Source organism: Mustela erminea, chromosome X (assembly GCF_009829155.1).
Source record: "Mustela erminea isolate mMusErm1 chromosome X, mMusErm1.Pri, whole genome shotgun sequence".
Lineage (NCBI taxonomy): Eukaryota > Metazoa > Chordata > Mammalia > Carnivora > Mustelidae > Mustela > Mustela erminea.
Window position 1 is genome coordinate 17425802 of NC_045635.1, and position 13634 is coordinate 17439435.

General features: G+C 39.8%; 1 protein-coding gene across 5 annotated transcripts in view; it reads left to right on the top strand.

The window, feature by feature from the left end:
• The first annotated feature begins 804 nt into the window (after positions 1-804).
• Positions 805-13634, top strand: part of MBTPS2 (membrane bound transcription factor peptidase, site 2) — a 78786-nt gene continuing 65956 nt past the window's right edge. For 3 of the 5 annotated variants that reach the window (XR_004282497.1, XM_032330370.1, XM_032330371.1), the window contains exons 1-3: positions 809-1031; positions 4096-4244; positions 7447-7681. Coding sequence is in view for 4 of the 5 variants with exons in the window: in XM_032330370.1 (XP_032186261.1) it covers positions 957-1031; positions 4096-4244; positions 7447-7681 (459 nt within the window). In the remaining variant the exon portion in view is untranslated. Of the gene's footprint in view, positions 1032-4095; positions 4245-7446; positions 7682-13634 lie in introns of all 5 variants that reach the window. The other 2 variants (XM_032330369.1, XM_032330372.1) reach the window with 2 other exon arrangements.

A 13634-nucleotide genomic window follows, 5' to 3' on the forward strand; every position in this document is an offset into this window, starting at 1 on the left:
AATCAGAGAGGGAGACAAACCGTATGAAACTCTTAATGGTAGGAAACAAACGGAGGGTTACGGGAGGGGAGGTGGGTGGGGGTTTGGGGTAACTGGGCGATGGGCATTAGGGAGAGCATGTGATGTAAAGAGCCCTGGGCATGATATGTAACGAATGCTTCGCTGAACTCAACCTCTGAAATTAACAGTACGCTATATGTTAACTAATTGAATTAAACAAAAATTTTTAAAAAGAAAAAAATTATGTTGAGCAAAATAAGCCAGACACAAAAGAGTATACTTACTGTATAGCTCTATTTATACAGTTTAAATACATTAGAACAAGGGTGGGTGGGGGGACGGCCTGGGAAGAGAAAGGAAGAAAATTCGTGAGGTGCAAATGTTCTCTATTTAGATTAGGGTACACAGATATACGCAGTTATCAAAACTAACTGAAATGGACAATTGAGACCTGCACTATGATTTCTCTTTATGTAAACTACACTCAAATTTTAAAAAAAAGAATAAACATAATTAAATCTGGATGCCTATGACAGCGTCTGCGAGACGGAGACATGACCCGCTGTCTTCACACGACCCCAAACTCTCATTGGCTTAAAAGGGAACAGCAAAGCCCGGACCAGAACTGGAGAGAATACAGAGCCAACAGCAGGGAGGGCCAGAGCCTAAGAAATCGCTAGAGGGCTGGGCGCGGGTGCCGAGCAGACGCACCCACCTCGGTTCCAGGGTGTGCCACGAAAATAAGCCCCCGCGCCCTTTTCCGGTGCGCGCATGGCTGGTTGTGTGCTTTCCGGAAGAGTCCGGGGGGAAACGTCGCCACCGGGAGAAAGGAACCGGTGACAGCTTGGTTCCTGCACGGATGCTGGGGCTGTAGGCGTCGCGCTTTCGGCTCGTTGCGGCTCACAGGGAGGAGGACGCCCGGGCTCGCTTATCCCTCCGCTGCCTCCGCCACTGCCATGATTCCAGTGTCGCTGGTGGTAGTGGTGGTGGGCGGCTGGACTGCCGTCTACCTGACCGACTTGGTACTGAAGGTGAGGGCCTCGGGCCTAAAGCCCAAGCCCGCGGTTTCCAGGGCCGGGCGCAAGGCCCGAGGCCTTTCCCCCTGGCTCGCGCCTCCCGGGCTGGAAGCCGCGGGGCCAGTACCCACGTGCGCCTTTCCGCGTGGCGCCCGGGCCCGGTGGAGTAAATAAAACACGGCGGACCGCGGGAGGGGTGTGGCGGTCTGCGCAGCTGCCGCAGTCATATTGCGGGGCGGTGCAGGCCCCGACGCCTTCGGGTCCTGCCAGGGAGGCGCCAGTAGTGGGCTAGGGAGGGCCTGGGCTTTGCCAGACCCCGCGGCAGCACCTGGGAGGAAAATAAAAAGCCCGCCTAGGAAAGGCATTGTTCTCCCTCATTGTCTTTAAGGCCCCGACCCTCCAAAGACTGTGGTACTGGAATGAATCTAAATCAAGTTGCGATTTAGACCAGCGGTCTCAAACTTGAAAGTGTATACAATCATTTGGGGTTCCTGTTAAAAATCGCTTTCTGAGTCAACAGGTTTGGGGTGGGGCCTGAGTCTGCATTTGTAAGCAGTGCCCAGGTGTTACCGGTGTATTTAGTCTATAGCCCATACTTCAAAGTAGCATACTCAGGTAATAAGCATTTAGATAACTAGTTTCTGACTACTTCAATTCTAGTTTGCACCCGCTTCTTCACACTACCCTCCTTCCCCACCCACACGTACATGCCCGGTGCACGGTCCACTGTTAAGCTATTTGGGAAGGGTAACAGAAATTAGGCACACTTGCCTGACCACGTGTTTCAAGCAACCTTTGGAATGGAATAGTGGCGGGTGGGCGAAGGTAACAATAAAGTCATTACAATATACAGATTTTATTCCATAGTACCTTTCTTAAGTGTTTAATAAGACCTTCATGTTACGAATACCGTTCTAAATAGAATATTAGAGTTTAGTATTGTGTGTTTTAGGTGTAACAGTAAAATGAAATGATACTTGTGCTGCTTTCTTGGATTTAAACTTGCAAGTGAATAGGTTTTACAGTAGAGTCCTTAGCGCAAGGGCTGGGTTCAGCCACTTCCCACCCTTTGTGACCTTGGCCAAATTACTCTCTGTGCCTGGGTTTCTTCATCTTCAAAATGGAGTTAATAATAGTGAGGATCTTCTGAGATTGTAGAGGGAATTACATTAGTTCGTGCACATAAGACTTTGCTACTCAACCTGAAATTCAAGCACCAGCAGCACTTTATCTGGGAACTCGTCAGAAACGTAGAATCTCGACCTACAGAATCAGAATCTGTGTATTTACAAGATCCATAGGTGCTTCCTCTCCAAGTACTTGGCATAGTGTTTAGCATATCATAGCAATACAGGCCACTGCTTCTTTAAACAGGGATTCTGTTGTTTAGAAAAAACAAAGCCACGTGATTTCTTCATGTAGCATATGTGACAAAAATCCAAAATAAAAAGAACTTTTCAAACCTCTACAGTCTCTGATCAAGTGTGTGAGGTGGTCAGGTTACTTCACTTTCAGTAATAACCCCTAGGTCCCCAACAGAGCACTACCCCTTGAGCAAAAAACCTAACTCTCACTCAGAATATCTGCCTGGGGAATGGAGAGACCTCAAGTTCAGGAGTCTGCACACCTTCGGCTCCTCTGCTTCCAGCTTGGTCTGCTGTTCCACGGTTGGTTCTTCTCGGATTTCCTCAGTAGACATATACTGAAGGAGTGTGTCACTCTACTTTCCCAAGTCCTGGGAAACAAGCAAGTTTTAAAAAACTTCACCTGAAGACTGAGAACAGAGAACATTAACGGGTCCAAAGGCGAACAGATACCTGTATTCGGTTAGATCATTTCTTATGACAGATAGGGCTGAGGTATCCTTCCTTCTAGAGGCAAATTTCTCAAATGGATGACAAAAAACTTACTGTAACTGAAGAGTAATAGGGGTCAGTGTCAGGATATATAAAACAACCTTATGTTATTCAAAATCCTACATTACTCAAGGACTTCAGACTTCCCTAAAGATAAAACTCTTGTTAGGCTGTGTAGAAGCAGATCCCCTCAACCCTGAAAAATGTAAGTTACAAGACCCAAGATGGCTTTACGTAGGTTTTGTACTTTTATATGATCAAAGGCAGCCTAGTTTCTTAGGGTTATTGCTCATAAGAGGATAAAAAGCACTGATTCCAACTAACTTGTTCCCTGTGTTGGATTAGTTGGGGGTCTTCTTAAATTATAATACAGGATCTCTTTTTGTTGTAAAAAGGCTTCTAGAACTCTGCTGTTCAGTGTGGTAGCCACTAACTACATGTGGTCATGGAGCATCTGAAATGGCACTAGTCCAGATTGAAATTGCAATAACACTGACACTGGATTCAAAGACTTACATACGAATAAGTAGATGGAATGTAAAGTATTTTAGTAGTTTCTTTTATTAATTACATGTTGAAACGATATCTTAGATATTTTTAGTTTAAAAATATATTTAAATTAATCTGCTTCTGTTTACTTTTTAAAATTGGGAAATTTAAAATTACATATCTGGCTTGCATTTGTGGCTCATGTTTCTATTGGACAATGCTCCTCTAAGCAGAGTTCAGCAAACTTTTTCTGTAAAGGGCCACATGATACATATTTTAGGCTTTGTGAGCCACATAGCATCTCTGTCACATATTCTTGGGTTTTTGTTGTCTTTTTTTTTTTTTTAACAATCCCTTGAAAATGTAAAAACCATCCTTAGCTCACAGGCTGTATTATGTGGCTTTGGCTGTCTCAATCAATAGTACATGTGACTTGATCTCAGGGGTTGTGAGTTCGAGCCCCACACTGAGCATAGAGTTTACTTGAAAAGAAAAGAAAAACAGGTTGTGGGCCACATTTAGCCCATGGGCCATAGTTTGCCAGACCCTGACCTCAACAGACCAGCTAGTCTGAGACCTTTAATATCCTGAAGAATAAGCATAAAGCTTTTAATTTATAAGTATTTGGACAGTCAATATCTTGTTTTCCTATAGAAAAGATTTTTTTTGATTTTCTTAAACTTCATACATGTTCTTCAAAACTGAGTGATATGGAACTTTTCTTTCTCTCCTAGTCATCTGTGTATTTTAAACATTCCTATGAAGACTGGCTGGAAAACAACGGACTGAGCATCTCCCCTTTTCACATAAGATGGCAAACTGCTGTTTTCAATCGTGCCTTTTACAGTTGGGGACGGCGGAAAGCAAGGATGCTTTACCAGTGGTATTCTTCATTTTCTTTTTTTGGCTTAAATCAGTCATAATCATGAGAAATGCTTGTTAAATGAACTATTTCCATTATTTTCCAATCTACTGAGTTTTAAAATGTCAGTAGTATAAAACTTTTCTGGTTTTATATGAACTTAGGAGATTACATCATTGTACTTTTGCATACATCAAAAATCAAGGTTCTGTATCTTGATCTGGGTAGTAGATGCATGGGTACACGTGTAAAAGTTCTGTAAGCTGTGTATTGGAGACTTGGGTACTTTACTGTGTAAGTTATACACTACTAGAAATGAAAAACGAAGAAGAGAAATGCAAAAAAGCGCTTTCCATCAGGAAACTAATTCTGTAGAATTCTGTCCCCTGTCATCACACATAGAAACGAAGGTCCTGGGAGTCATAGGATGTCCAAAAGTCTGCAGGCTTTTTCCTATACCTCTTTTGTGATCCCCCTCCAGGGGAATGATACTTAAAATATGTCACAACCAGTAAGGCATATACACACACCAACTGGGAAAATGGCCAGCCAGATTGAAGTCCCCTGGCCATGCCAGGCATACCCCTTTATTTTAACAAATTTCTTCAATCAAGGACCATATAGTGTTTATTGTTAAGAGGTTTATAAAAATCTCTTGGACACCTTAGAGACTGACACGTTTTATAGCTGGCAGAATTTCTAGTGTGGGCATAGGAGGCCTTTGTCTAAATTCCTTTTTACTAGAAAGTTAGCTCCAACTGGAATAGAGCTAAATGTAAAAAAAAAAAATCATTAAAAAGCAAAAAAAAATGCAATAGCAGATCAAACAAGATAGAAAGAAGAAAGTAATAAAGAGCAGAAATCAGTGCAATAAAAATTATACAGAAAGAGAAAATCAGCAAAGCCCAAGTGTTGGTTCTTTGAAAAGATTGATAAAACCAATAATCCCGTTCCATAATTATCAAGAAGAAAAGAAAACACAGGTAACTAAAAATCAGAATTGAATGGTTAGTATCAAAAAGATAAAAAGTAGCAGGCATTAGCTAGGATGCAGAGAAAAGGGAACCCTAGTGCACTGTTGTTGGTAATATAAATGGTGCAACCACTGTGGAAAACAATATGTAGGTTTGTCAAAAAAAAATGAACTAAAATACCACCAAATGGTAGCTGCACTTATAGTGAACACAGCATAATGTATAAACTTGTTGAATTGCTGTGTTGTACACTGAAACTAATGTAACATTGTGTGCCAACTGTATGTCAATTTAAAAAAATATTTTTTTAAAGAATACCATATGATCCAGTAATTCCACTACTGGATATTTACCCAAAAGAAACAAAAATACTAATTCAAAAAGATAGATGCACCCCTGTGTTTATTGGAGCGTTATTTACAATAGCTGTGATGTAGAAGTAGCCCAGATGTCTATCAATAGATGAATGGAGGGGCGTCTGGGTGTCCTAGTTAGTTAAGTGTCCGACTCTTGGTTTCAGCTCAGGTCATGATCTCAGGGTTGTGAGTTCGAGCCTTGTGTCAGGCTGTGCACTGGGTGTGGAGCCTGCTTAAGACTCTGTCTCTCCTCCTTCTGTTTCTTTCCACCCCCTCACCTTTACCCCCCCCAAAAAATAAATAAAAAATAATAAAAGCTTTAAAAAAAAAAAAAAAGATGAATGGAGGGGCTACTCGGTAGCTTAGTCAGTTGATCATCCTACTCTTGGTTCCGGCCCAGGTCATGATCTCATTGATGGTGGGATCAAGCCCTATGTCAGGCTCTGCACTTGGCAGGGAGTCTGCTCAAGGCTTCTTTCCCTTTGCCTGTCCCCCCACTGACTCTCTCGTTCTCTCTCTCTCTTGAATAAATAAATACAACCTTTTAAAGAAAGATGAATGGATAAAGAGGATGTGGTATATATACATAATGGAATATTAGCCATAAAAAAGAATGAGATCTTGCCATTTACAACAACATGGGTGGACCTAGAGGGTATTATTCTAAGTTGGGGAAAGACAAATAGTGTATGATTCCATACACTATGTAGAATGCAAAAACAAAACAAAAGAACAGCTAACAAAAACTAATCAGACTCTTAAATACAAAGAACAAACTGTTAGTTGCCACACAGGAGGTAGGCAGGGGAATGGCTGAAATAAATAAAGAGGATTGAGAGGTGCAGATTTTCAGTTACAAAATAAGTCACAGAGATGAAAAGCATAGGGAATATAGATGAAAAGCATAGGGAAGGGGCGCCTGGGTGGCTCAGGGGGTTAAGCCTCTGCCTTCAGCTCAGGTCATGATCTCAGGGTCCTGGGATAGAGCCCTGCATTGGGCTTTCTGCTCAGCAGTGAGCCTGCTTCCCCCTCTCTCTGCCTGCCTCTCTGCCTACTTGTGATCTCTCTCTCTCTCTGTCAAATAAATAAATAAAATCTTTTAAAAAATGCATAGGGAATATAGTCAATAATAATGTAATGATATAGAATGGTGACTACACTTAGCATGATGAGTATTTAATATTGTATAGAATCAATATGTTGTATAACTGAAACTAATACAGTATTATGTTAATTGCACTTCACTTTAAAAAAATCAGAATTGAGAAAAAGGCACATTACTGCCTATTCCACAGACTTTTTAAAAAATAAAACTATTGTGAACAATTCTGTGCCTATAAATTTGATAATTTAGATGAAACAGACAAGTTCCTTGAAAAACTTATAAAAAGTTCAAAAATGTAATAGATTATTCCCAATTATAGAAGGGTAATTTGTAATTATTAAAACAGTAGAAGGAAACTTGTTCAATTTTACCATGTTAATATTTAAGCTCATCACAAAATATAGCTAAAATAAAATGCAAACAAAAGAATTGGCAGAGGAAAAAAGATATGAATGTCTACAATGTCAAAGAGCTTTCATAATTATATGAGAACGAGATCAAAACAGTTCTTTGTAAATGGGCGAAAGACATGAGAGGAAAGAAGCTTTTTATTGGGAAGAGTATTCAGCCTCTTCAGTTATGAGAGAATCATAAATTATTACAATTGCTTGGAGAGATCCATGCCTGTGCCTCAGTCACATACCTAAAATTCAGATAAGAAAACGAGGCAGATATAGTGAAATTTTAGCCATTATTTTGAAGCTGTGAAATGTGGCTTGTCGATTAATTTGTTAACCCATGAGTTATATGGAATTGTATGTTTATGTGATTTTGTTTCCTCCCAACAGGTTCAATTTTGGAATGGTGTTTGGTGTAATTGCCATGTTCAGCTCTTTTTTCCTCCTCGGGAAAACACTGATGCAGACTTTGGCGCAAATGATGGCTGACTCTCCCTCTTCTTCAGCTTCTTCCTCTTCCTCTTCTTCTTCCTCCTCTTCTTCTGCTTCTTCCTCTTCGTCATCTTCCTCTTCATCCTCTTCCTCCTCCTCCTCACTTCACAATGAGCAAGTGCTCCAAGTTGTGGTAAGTACCTTGTTTTTGCTTTTTAAGTTTATCGCAACACAAATAGAAGGTATTTTTTCTAGCTAGCATAACTCCTCTCCATGTTATAAATATGGAAATAGATGAAAAGTCTCACGATTTCTCAAACTGCCTGCTTAAACAAAAATATTAATGGGAATCTAGGAAGGATTTGTTGGAATATGTGGTAGCAGGAGTAGTAGTGGTAGCAGTAGCGATGCAACAAATGCACCACCATCGACTGTCAGCAATTACACAGATACTTGATTTAATTCATGTTGTCTTCTTGAGGTCTTAAATGACTGTTTCTATCAAGAAATGAGCTGGCGTATTTAAGATCTCTATACTGAATAAATGCATTGCATTTTAGTCCTCTCCTCTTAATGGCTTTCAGACTCTAACCAGTAATATCCTTTTATTTAAAGATAAAAGACCTTGAATGGTCACTGTGATTTCCTGATGGGAAGAATATGCCGAATATTACTCCTTTGACTATAAGCTATTTATAATAATTCTCACTTGATAGCACACGTATATACCTTACTGACACATGTCTCCAGAGTGTGGAAGGGTGCTTTACCACTGAGTAACTTTTATTTCAGATTTTTTTACATATATGTTTTTATTTCCAGGAGTCACGGGTGTTATGTTCTTTATCATGCTTTTATTAATGGAATAAACGACTTAAGAGCTAGTTACCAATTTTTTTAACTCTTCTTTTTGTGGTTTCTACTAGGCTGGGCCACCGTGGGTAGATTTAGAAGTCATTTGTAGAGAATGATAATGAATCTCACCTATGGTCATAGCTCTTTTTTAGAGGTTCAAAGGATTTGCTAGGTGAGGCCTCAGAAGAGATGATTTATTTCTTCAACATTTACTGAATGTAGTCTGCCTCGTGGCCCTATGCTGAGTCCTGCTTGCATGGGGAACAAAATCCAATCCCAGCACTCATGGAGCTGTTAGTCTAGAGGGACAGCTGCTGTGATTGTGCTACAGTTCACAGAGTACCAGGTACTATGGTACAGGGAAAATGCATGCTGAGATGTCCCTGGCACTGGGAAGAGTGGAGAGGAGACCTTTAAGGGAAGGATAAGAAAAGTCCCCATAGCCTCTAAGGAAAGATGGCAGTTGAGATCCCGGTAACAGAGAGAAACATATTTGCCTATTTAAGATCTCTATACCATATAAATGAATTGCATTTTAACCCTATGTAAAGTGTTCCCCATTAGGGAGGGGGGAATAGTAGAATAATAATAAAACCTAGGTAATATACAGTGCTTCCTGTGTGAGGTTTTTGTGCCCATTTTATACTTTTTTTTTCCATTTTATTTTATTCTTATAACAATCTAGAGATAAGTATCTGATCACAGAGGAGAAAACCAAGGAAGACAGATGTTAAGCCACTTACTTGCCTGTAGTCACAGCTTGTAAATGGTGGACCCACCACTGTCCTCAGAGCCATTATGCTCTACTCCCTAAGGAAAGACCAGTAATTCTTCAAGGAACTAGAAAGTAACTTTCACCTATGTCTAGGTGGTATATGGTGTATGGCATATGGTGTAGAAGATAAGATGGGGAATACAGATAGGGTCTGGGTTATGAAAGACCATTCTAAGAAGTTTTTATTTGGGGGGGCATCTGGCTGGCTCAGTGAGGCTGGAGTCATCCTAAACTCGGCATTGGTTGTTGTGCGCTAAAGAAGAGGATAGTAGAAAAAGAAGCAGGTTGAGAGGAAATGTGATCATTCACCTGTCTGCCCGCTAGGATTAGAATAACAAAAGTGTTATTATTATTTCTTCTTTCTGCTTCTCAGTTTATTCATAGAGTTCACAAAAATACTGTCTGTGTTAGGAGAGTCATGCTGCGGAACCATGACAAAGTCAGCTGCCCTCTGTAGTCCACTGTGCATATTTATGTATACATTTAAGAATGTTAGGTCTCCTGGTTTTGGTTAGAGTTCTTGTAGCTCAGAGAATGTACTTTCTGTTTACATTATAATTCCCTGCAGCCTCATTCAGTATTAATTCCCAAAAACCTGGCACTGTGTGTCACTGAGAGATCAGAATTTTGGTACATCTAATACCCTGTGTGATCATGGCCAAAACAGATGGGCATTCACATACTGTTGCCAGCAAATAAGACCTACCATCTGTTAGTATAGTCACACACTCAAATCCTTACCTTATCTCATCATTACATCCATAAAACAATAAAGCAAAAGGGGTGCCTGGGTGGCTCAGTTGGTTAAGCATCCAACTCTTGATTTTGACTCAGGTCATGATCTCAGGGTTATGAGATCAAGCCCTGTGTTAGGCTGTGCACTCAGCATGGAGTCTGCTTGTGATTCTCTCTCCCTCTTCCTCTGTCCCTCCCCCTGCTCGTGGTCTCTCTCTCATGCACACACTCTGAAATAAATGAAATCATTTAAAAACAATAATAAAGCAAAAGGAACCAATGTCCTATTGAATCCAGCCTACTAATGTATTTGAAATGAAGGTAAAATAAGATAGATACTTTGTGATATAGAGAAAATGTATAAGAATTAATCTTGGGGTGCCTGGGTGGCTCAGTGGTTTAAGCTTCTGCCTTCAGCTGAGATCATGATCTCAGGGTCCTAGGATCGAGCCCCGCATCAGGCTCCCTGATCAGCAGGGAGCCTGTTTCCTCCTCTCTCTCTGCCTGACTCTCTGCCTACTCGTGATCTCTGTCTGTCAAATAAATAAATAAATAAATAAATAAATCTTTTAAAAAATTAATCTTAAGTACGTAAATTTAAAAGAGAAGTCAGAGAAATGGAAGCTAGTGATCTTAACAGGCAGAAGACCTCTGACAACATGGAAACGGAGCAGGTATGAGGAAGAGCATACCCTGATATTCTTAGAAAGAGTGCTTAGGGGGCACCAGGGTGGCTCAGTGGGTTAAAGCCTCTGCCTTCGGCTCCGGTCATGATCCCAAGGTCCTGGGATCAAGCCCCACATCGGGCTGTGTGCTCAGTGGGGAGCCTGCTTCCTCCTCTCTCTCTCTGCCTGCCTCTCAGCCTACTTGTGATCTCTATCTGTCAAATACATAAATAAAATCTTTTAAAAAAAAAAGAAAGAGTTGGCTAGTAGGGGCTGAGTAAAGAGAACTTCAGATAATGAGCATCAATAATATTCATATTTTTTGAATCTAGGACTCTAGTTTTAAGGAAACACTTACAAATATGCAAAAAAAGTGTTCTTCAAAATCTTACCTTAACATCATTTATTATTATGAAGAATTAGACACAACCACGGTGTATAATTAAGGAATGCTTAAGTTATGGGATTGTCATATAGTGAAATATTATGCATACATTAAAAATGAAGGTTATGAAAACTAGTTTCATAACTAGGGAAAGACACTTGCAATTAATGAATTTAGAAAGTGATCCAGGAGGTGCGCCTGAGTGGCTCAGTGGGTTAAGCCTCTGCCTTTAGCTCAGGTCATGATCTCAGGGTCCTGGGATCGAGCCCCACATCAGGCTCTCTGCTGGGCAGGGAGCCTGCTTTCCCCTCTCTCTCTGCCTGCCTCTCTGCCTGCTTGTGATCTCTGTCTGTCAAATAAATAAATCTTTTAAAAAAAAAAGAAAGAAAGAAAGTGATCCAAGCAACATGGCTTGAATCTCCTCTTCAGTCACTAAAGGAGACTTAAAAGTGAAACTCCTCTATGCACAAAAATAAATTTCAATTGAATTAAAATTGAAACACAAAATCATAAGAAATCAAAAGATAAAAAACAGGCTTCTGCTATATGAACACAGAATTAGGATGACATAAGCATAACACTAATGGCACAAACCATGAATATTGATAGATTTGATGACATAAAAATTCTTATATATCAAAAAACTAAAAGTAAAATTAAAATCAGAAGAACTTGGGGATGCATCTGTGATATGTATTACAGAGGACTGATCATTGATACTCGAAGTGATCTTCCACAGCAGTAAGAACAAAAGAATACTCTAGGAGAAAAAACTAGTAAGTCATGAGTAGACTGGCTCACAAAAGACCTGTCAGTGGTCAGAAGCAGGGGGAAAACTGAGCTTTAATAATCATCAAAGAAATACAAATCAAACAATGAGATACTTTTTATATCCCTCAAATTGCAGATTTGAAAGACTTGAATAATACAAGTTTGCCCAAGGTTATGGAAGGGTCTGCTTCTGGAGAACAGTTTGATATGTATCACAGTCCTTTAAATTTTGTGTAATGACAGCATTTATTACCCACATAATATTAAACATGGGGCAAGGATTTTTTTTTTTAGATTTTATTTATTTATTTGACAGAGAGAGAGATCACAAGTAGGCAGAGAGGCAGGCAGAGAGACGGCGTGAGGGTGGGGAAGCAGGCTCCCTGCTGAGAGAGAGCTCTATGCGGGGCTTGATCCCAGGACCCTGGGATCATGACCTGAGCCAAAGACAGAAGCTTAACCCACTGAGCCACCCAGGCACCCCAAGGATTCTTATATAATCCTCAGAATTTCCCCTTATGTAAGTGTGGTTATTTCCATTTTAATAGTGAAGAAATTGCAATGTTGGGGGTAATAATCCAAACTTCCTTAAGGTCACTTTAGCTAGTTAGAGATGGATCCAGAATGTCAAACCCAAGTGATATGTGTCCAGAACCTGAACCAACCATGTTTGTCTAAGAATTATTCACCCAAAATATTTGAATATATGTGCCCAAATATGTTCATCACAATATTTATAAGAGGAGAAACTTTTTAAAATGATTAAATGCCTAACAGTCTATTTTATAGAATGCAGTACAGCTATTGAAAATCACGTTGAACCAGAAAACACTCATGGAAAAATGTTGATGATATCGTTAAGTGAAAGGGGCAGGTTTCAAAACCAGAGGTGTAATAAAAGTATAATTTTTAAAAATGCATATATATATATATTTATATATATGAAAAGACTAGAAGGACATAAATTAAAACATCGAGAATGGTTTTTTGTTTTGTGTTTTGGAAGCAGCATTATAGGCTTCTGTTTTTCTTTGAATTTTCCTGTTTTTCCTGCTTTAAACACATTTTATAATTAAAGTAATAATAAGACAGAGGAGGAATTTCCTCTAGAAGGATATTTTTAGGGTCCAGCTCCTGGACTATGAGAAACAGATGCTCAGTGTGTGAATAATATTAAATGCGTGGTGTGTCCCACTTAACCTAATATATGGAATTTTTCCTTAACAGATGACATAACTTGGGAGTGGTTATTTACCTGACAAGATGATTCTTGGGTATCTAAAAAACTATACCATATAACACTTACAGCAGTAAACTTGCTTTGTGTATTCAGTGATACGTACATGCACATCATCTTGGGAGCATGTGCTTGCAGGACAAGTTCTGCTGCTTTGTAAGTCCTTGATATGTCTGTACATTCCAAAGGACTTCTTTCCTGCATTGAATGTTAATGTAAAAATTGTATGTATCATTTTGATATATTTTTCTGACCAATGTACTAGACAAATTATTGGCATCAAAGAAATGGAGGGCAGGGTGCTCCCACTCCCACACCAGTGAGGCACTTGATTACACTACCCTGATTGCCAGTGCTCATGTAATTTGAGAATACTAAAATGAAAACTCATTGATGGGAGGCAGGAATATCCTATATTACTCACCTAAGTACTTGGAACCTTGCAATAAAAATTCAGAGAAAGGACTAGGAATTGTAACAAGAATTTCCCAATCAGGCTTCCAGCTCCAGAGGGTAGAACAGTTGCTGACTCTGTCGCTGTCACTCCACATTCCCTGGCACTTTGCCTGCCTTCCTAATTCTTTCCCATGGTGAAGACTTCAGGACATGAAAGTTTTGACTTTTTAACCTGGTGTTCACTGTTATCTTTAGATTGGTGGTGTGCTTAATTCAAAAACTGCCTAGTTCGAAAAAACTGATGTTTTTACTTTTATTATGATAGAA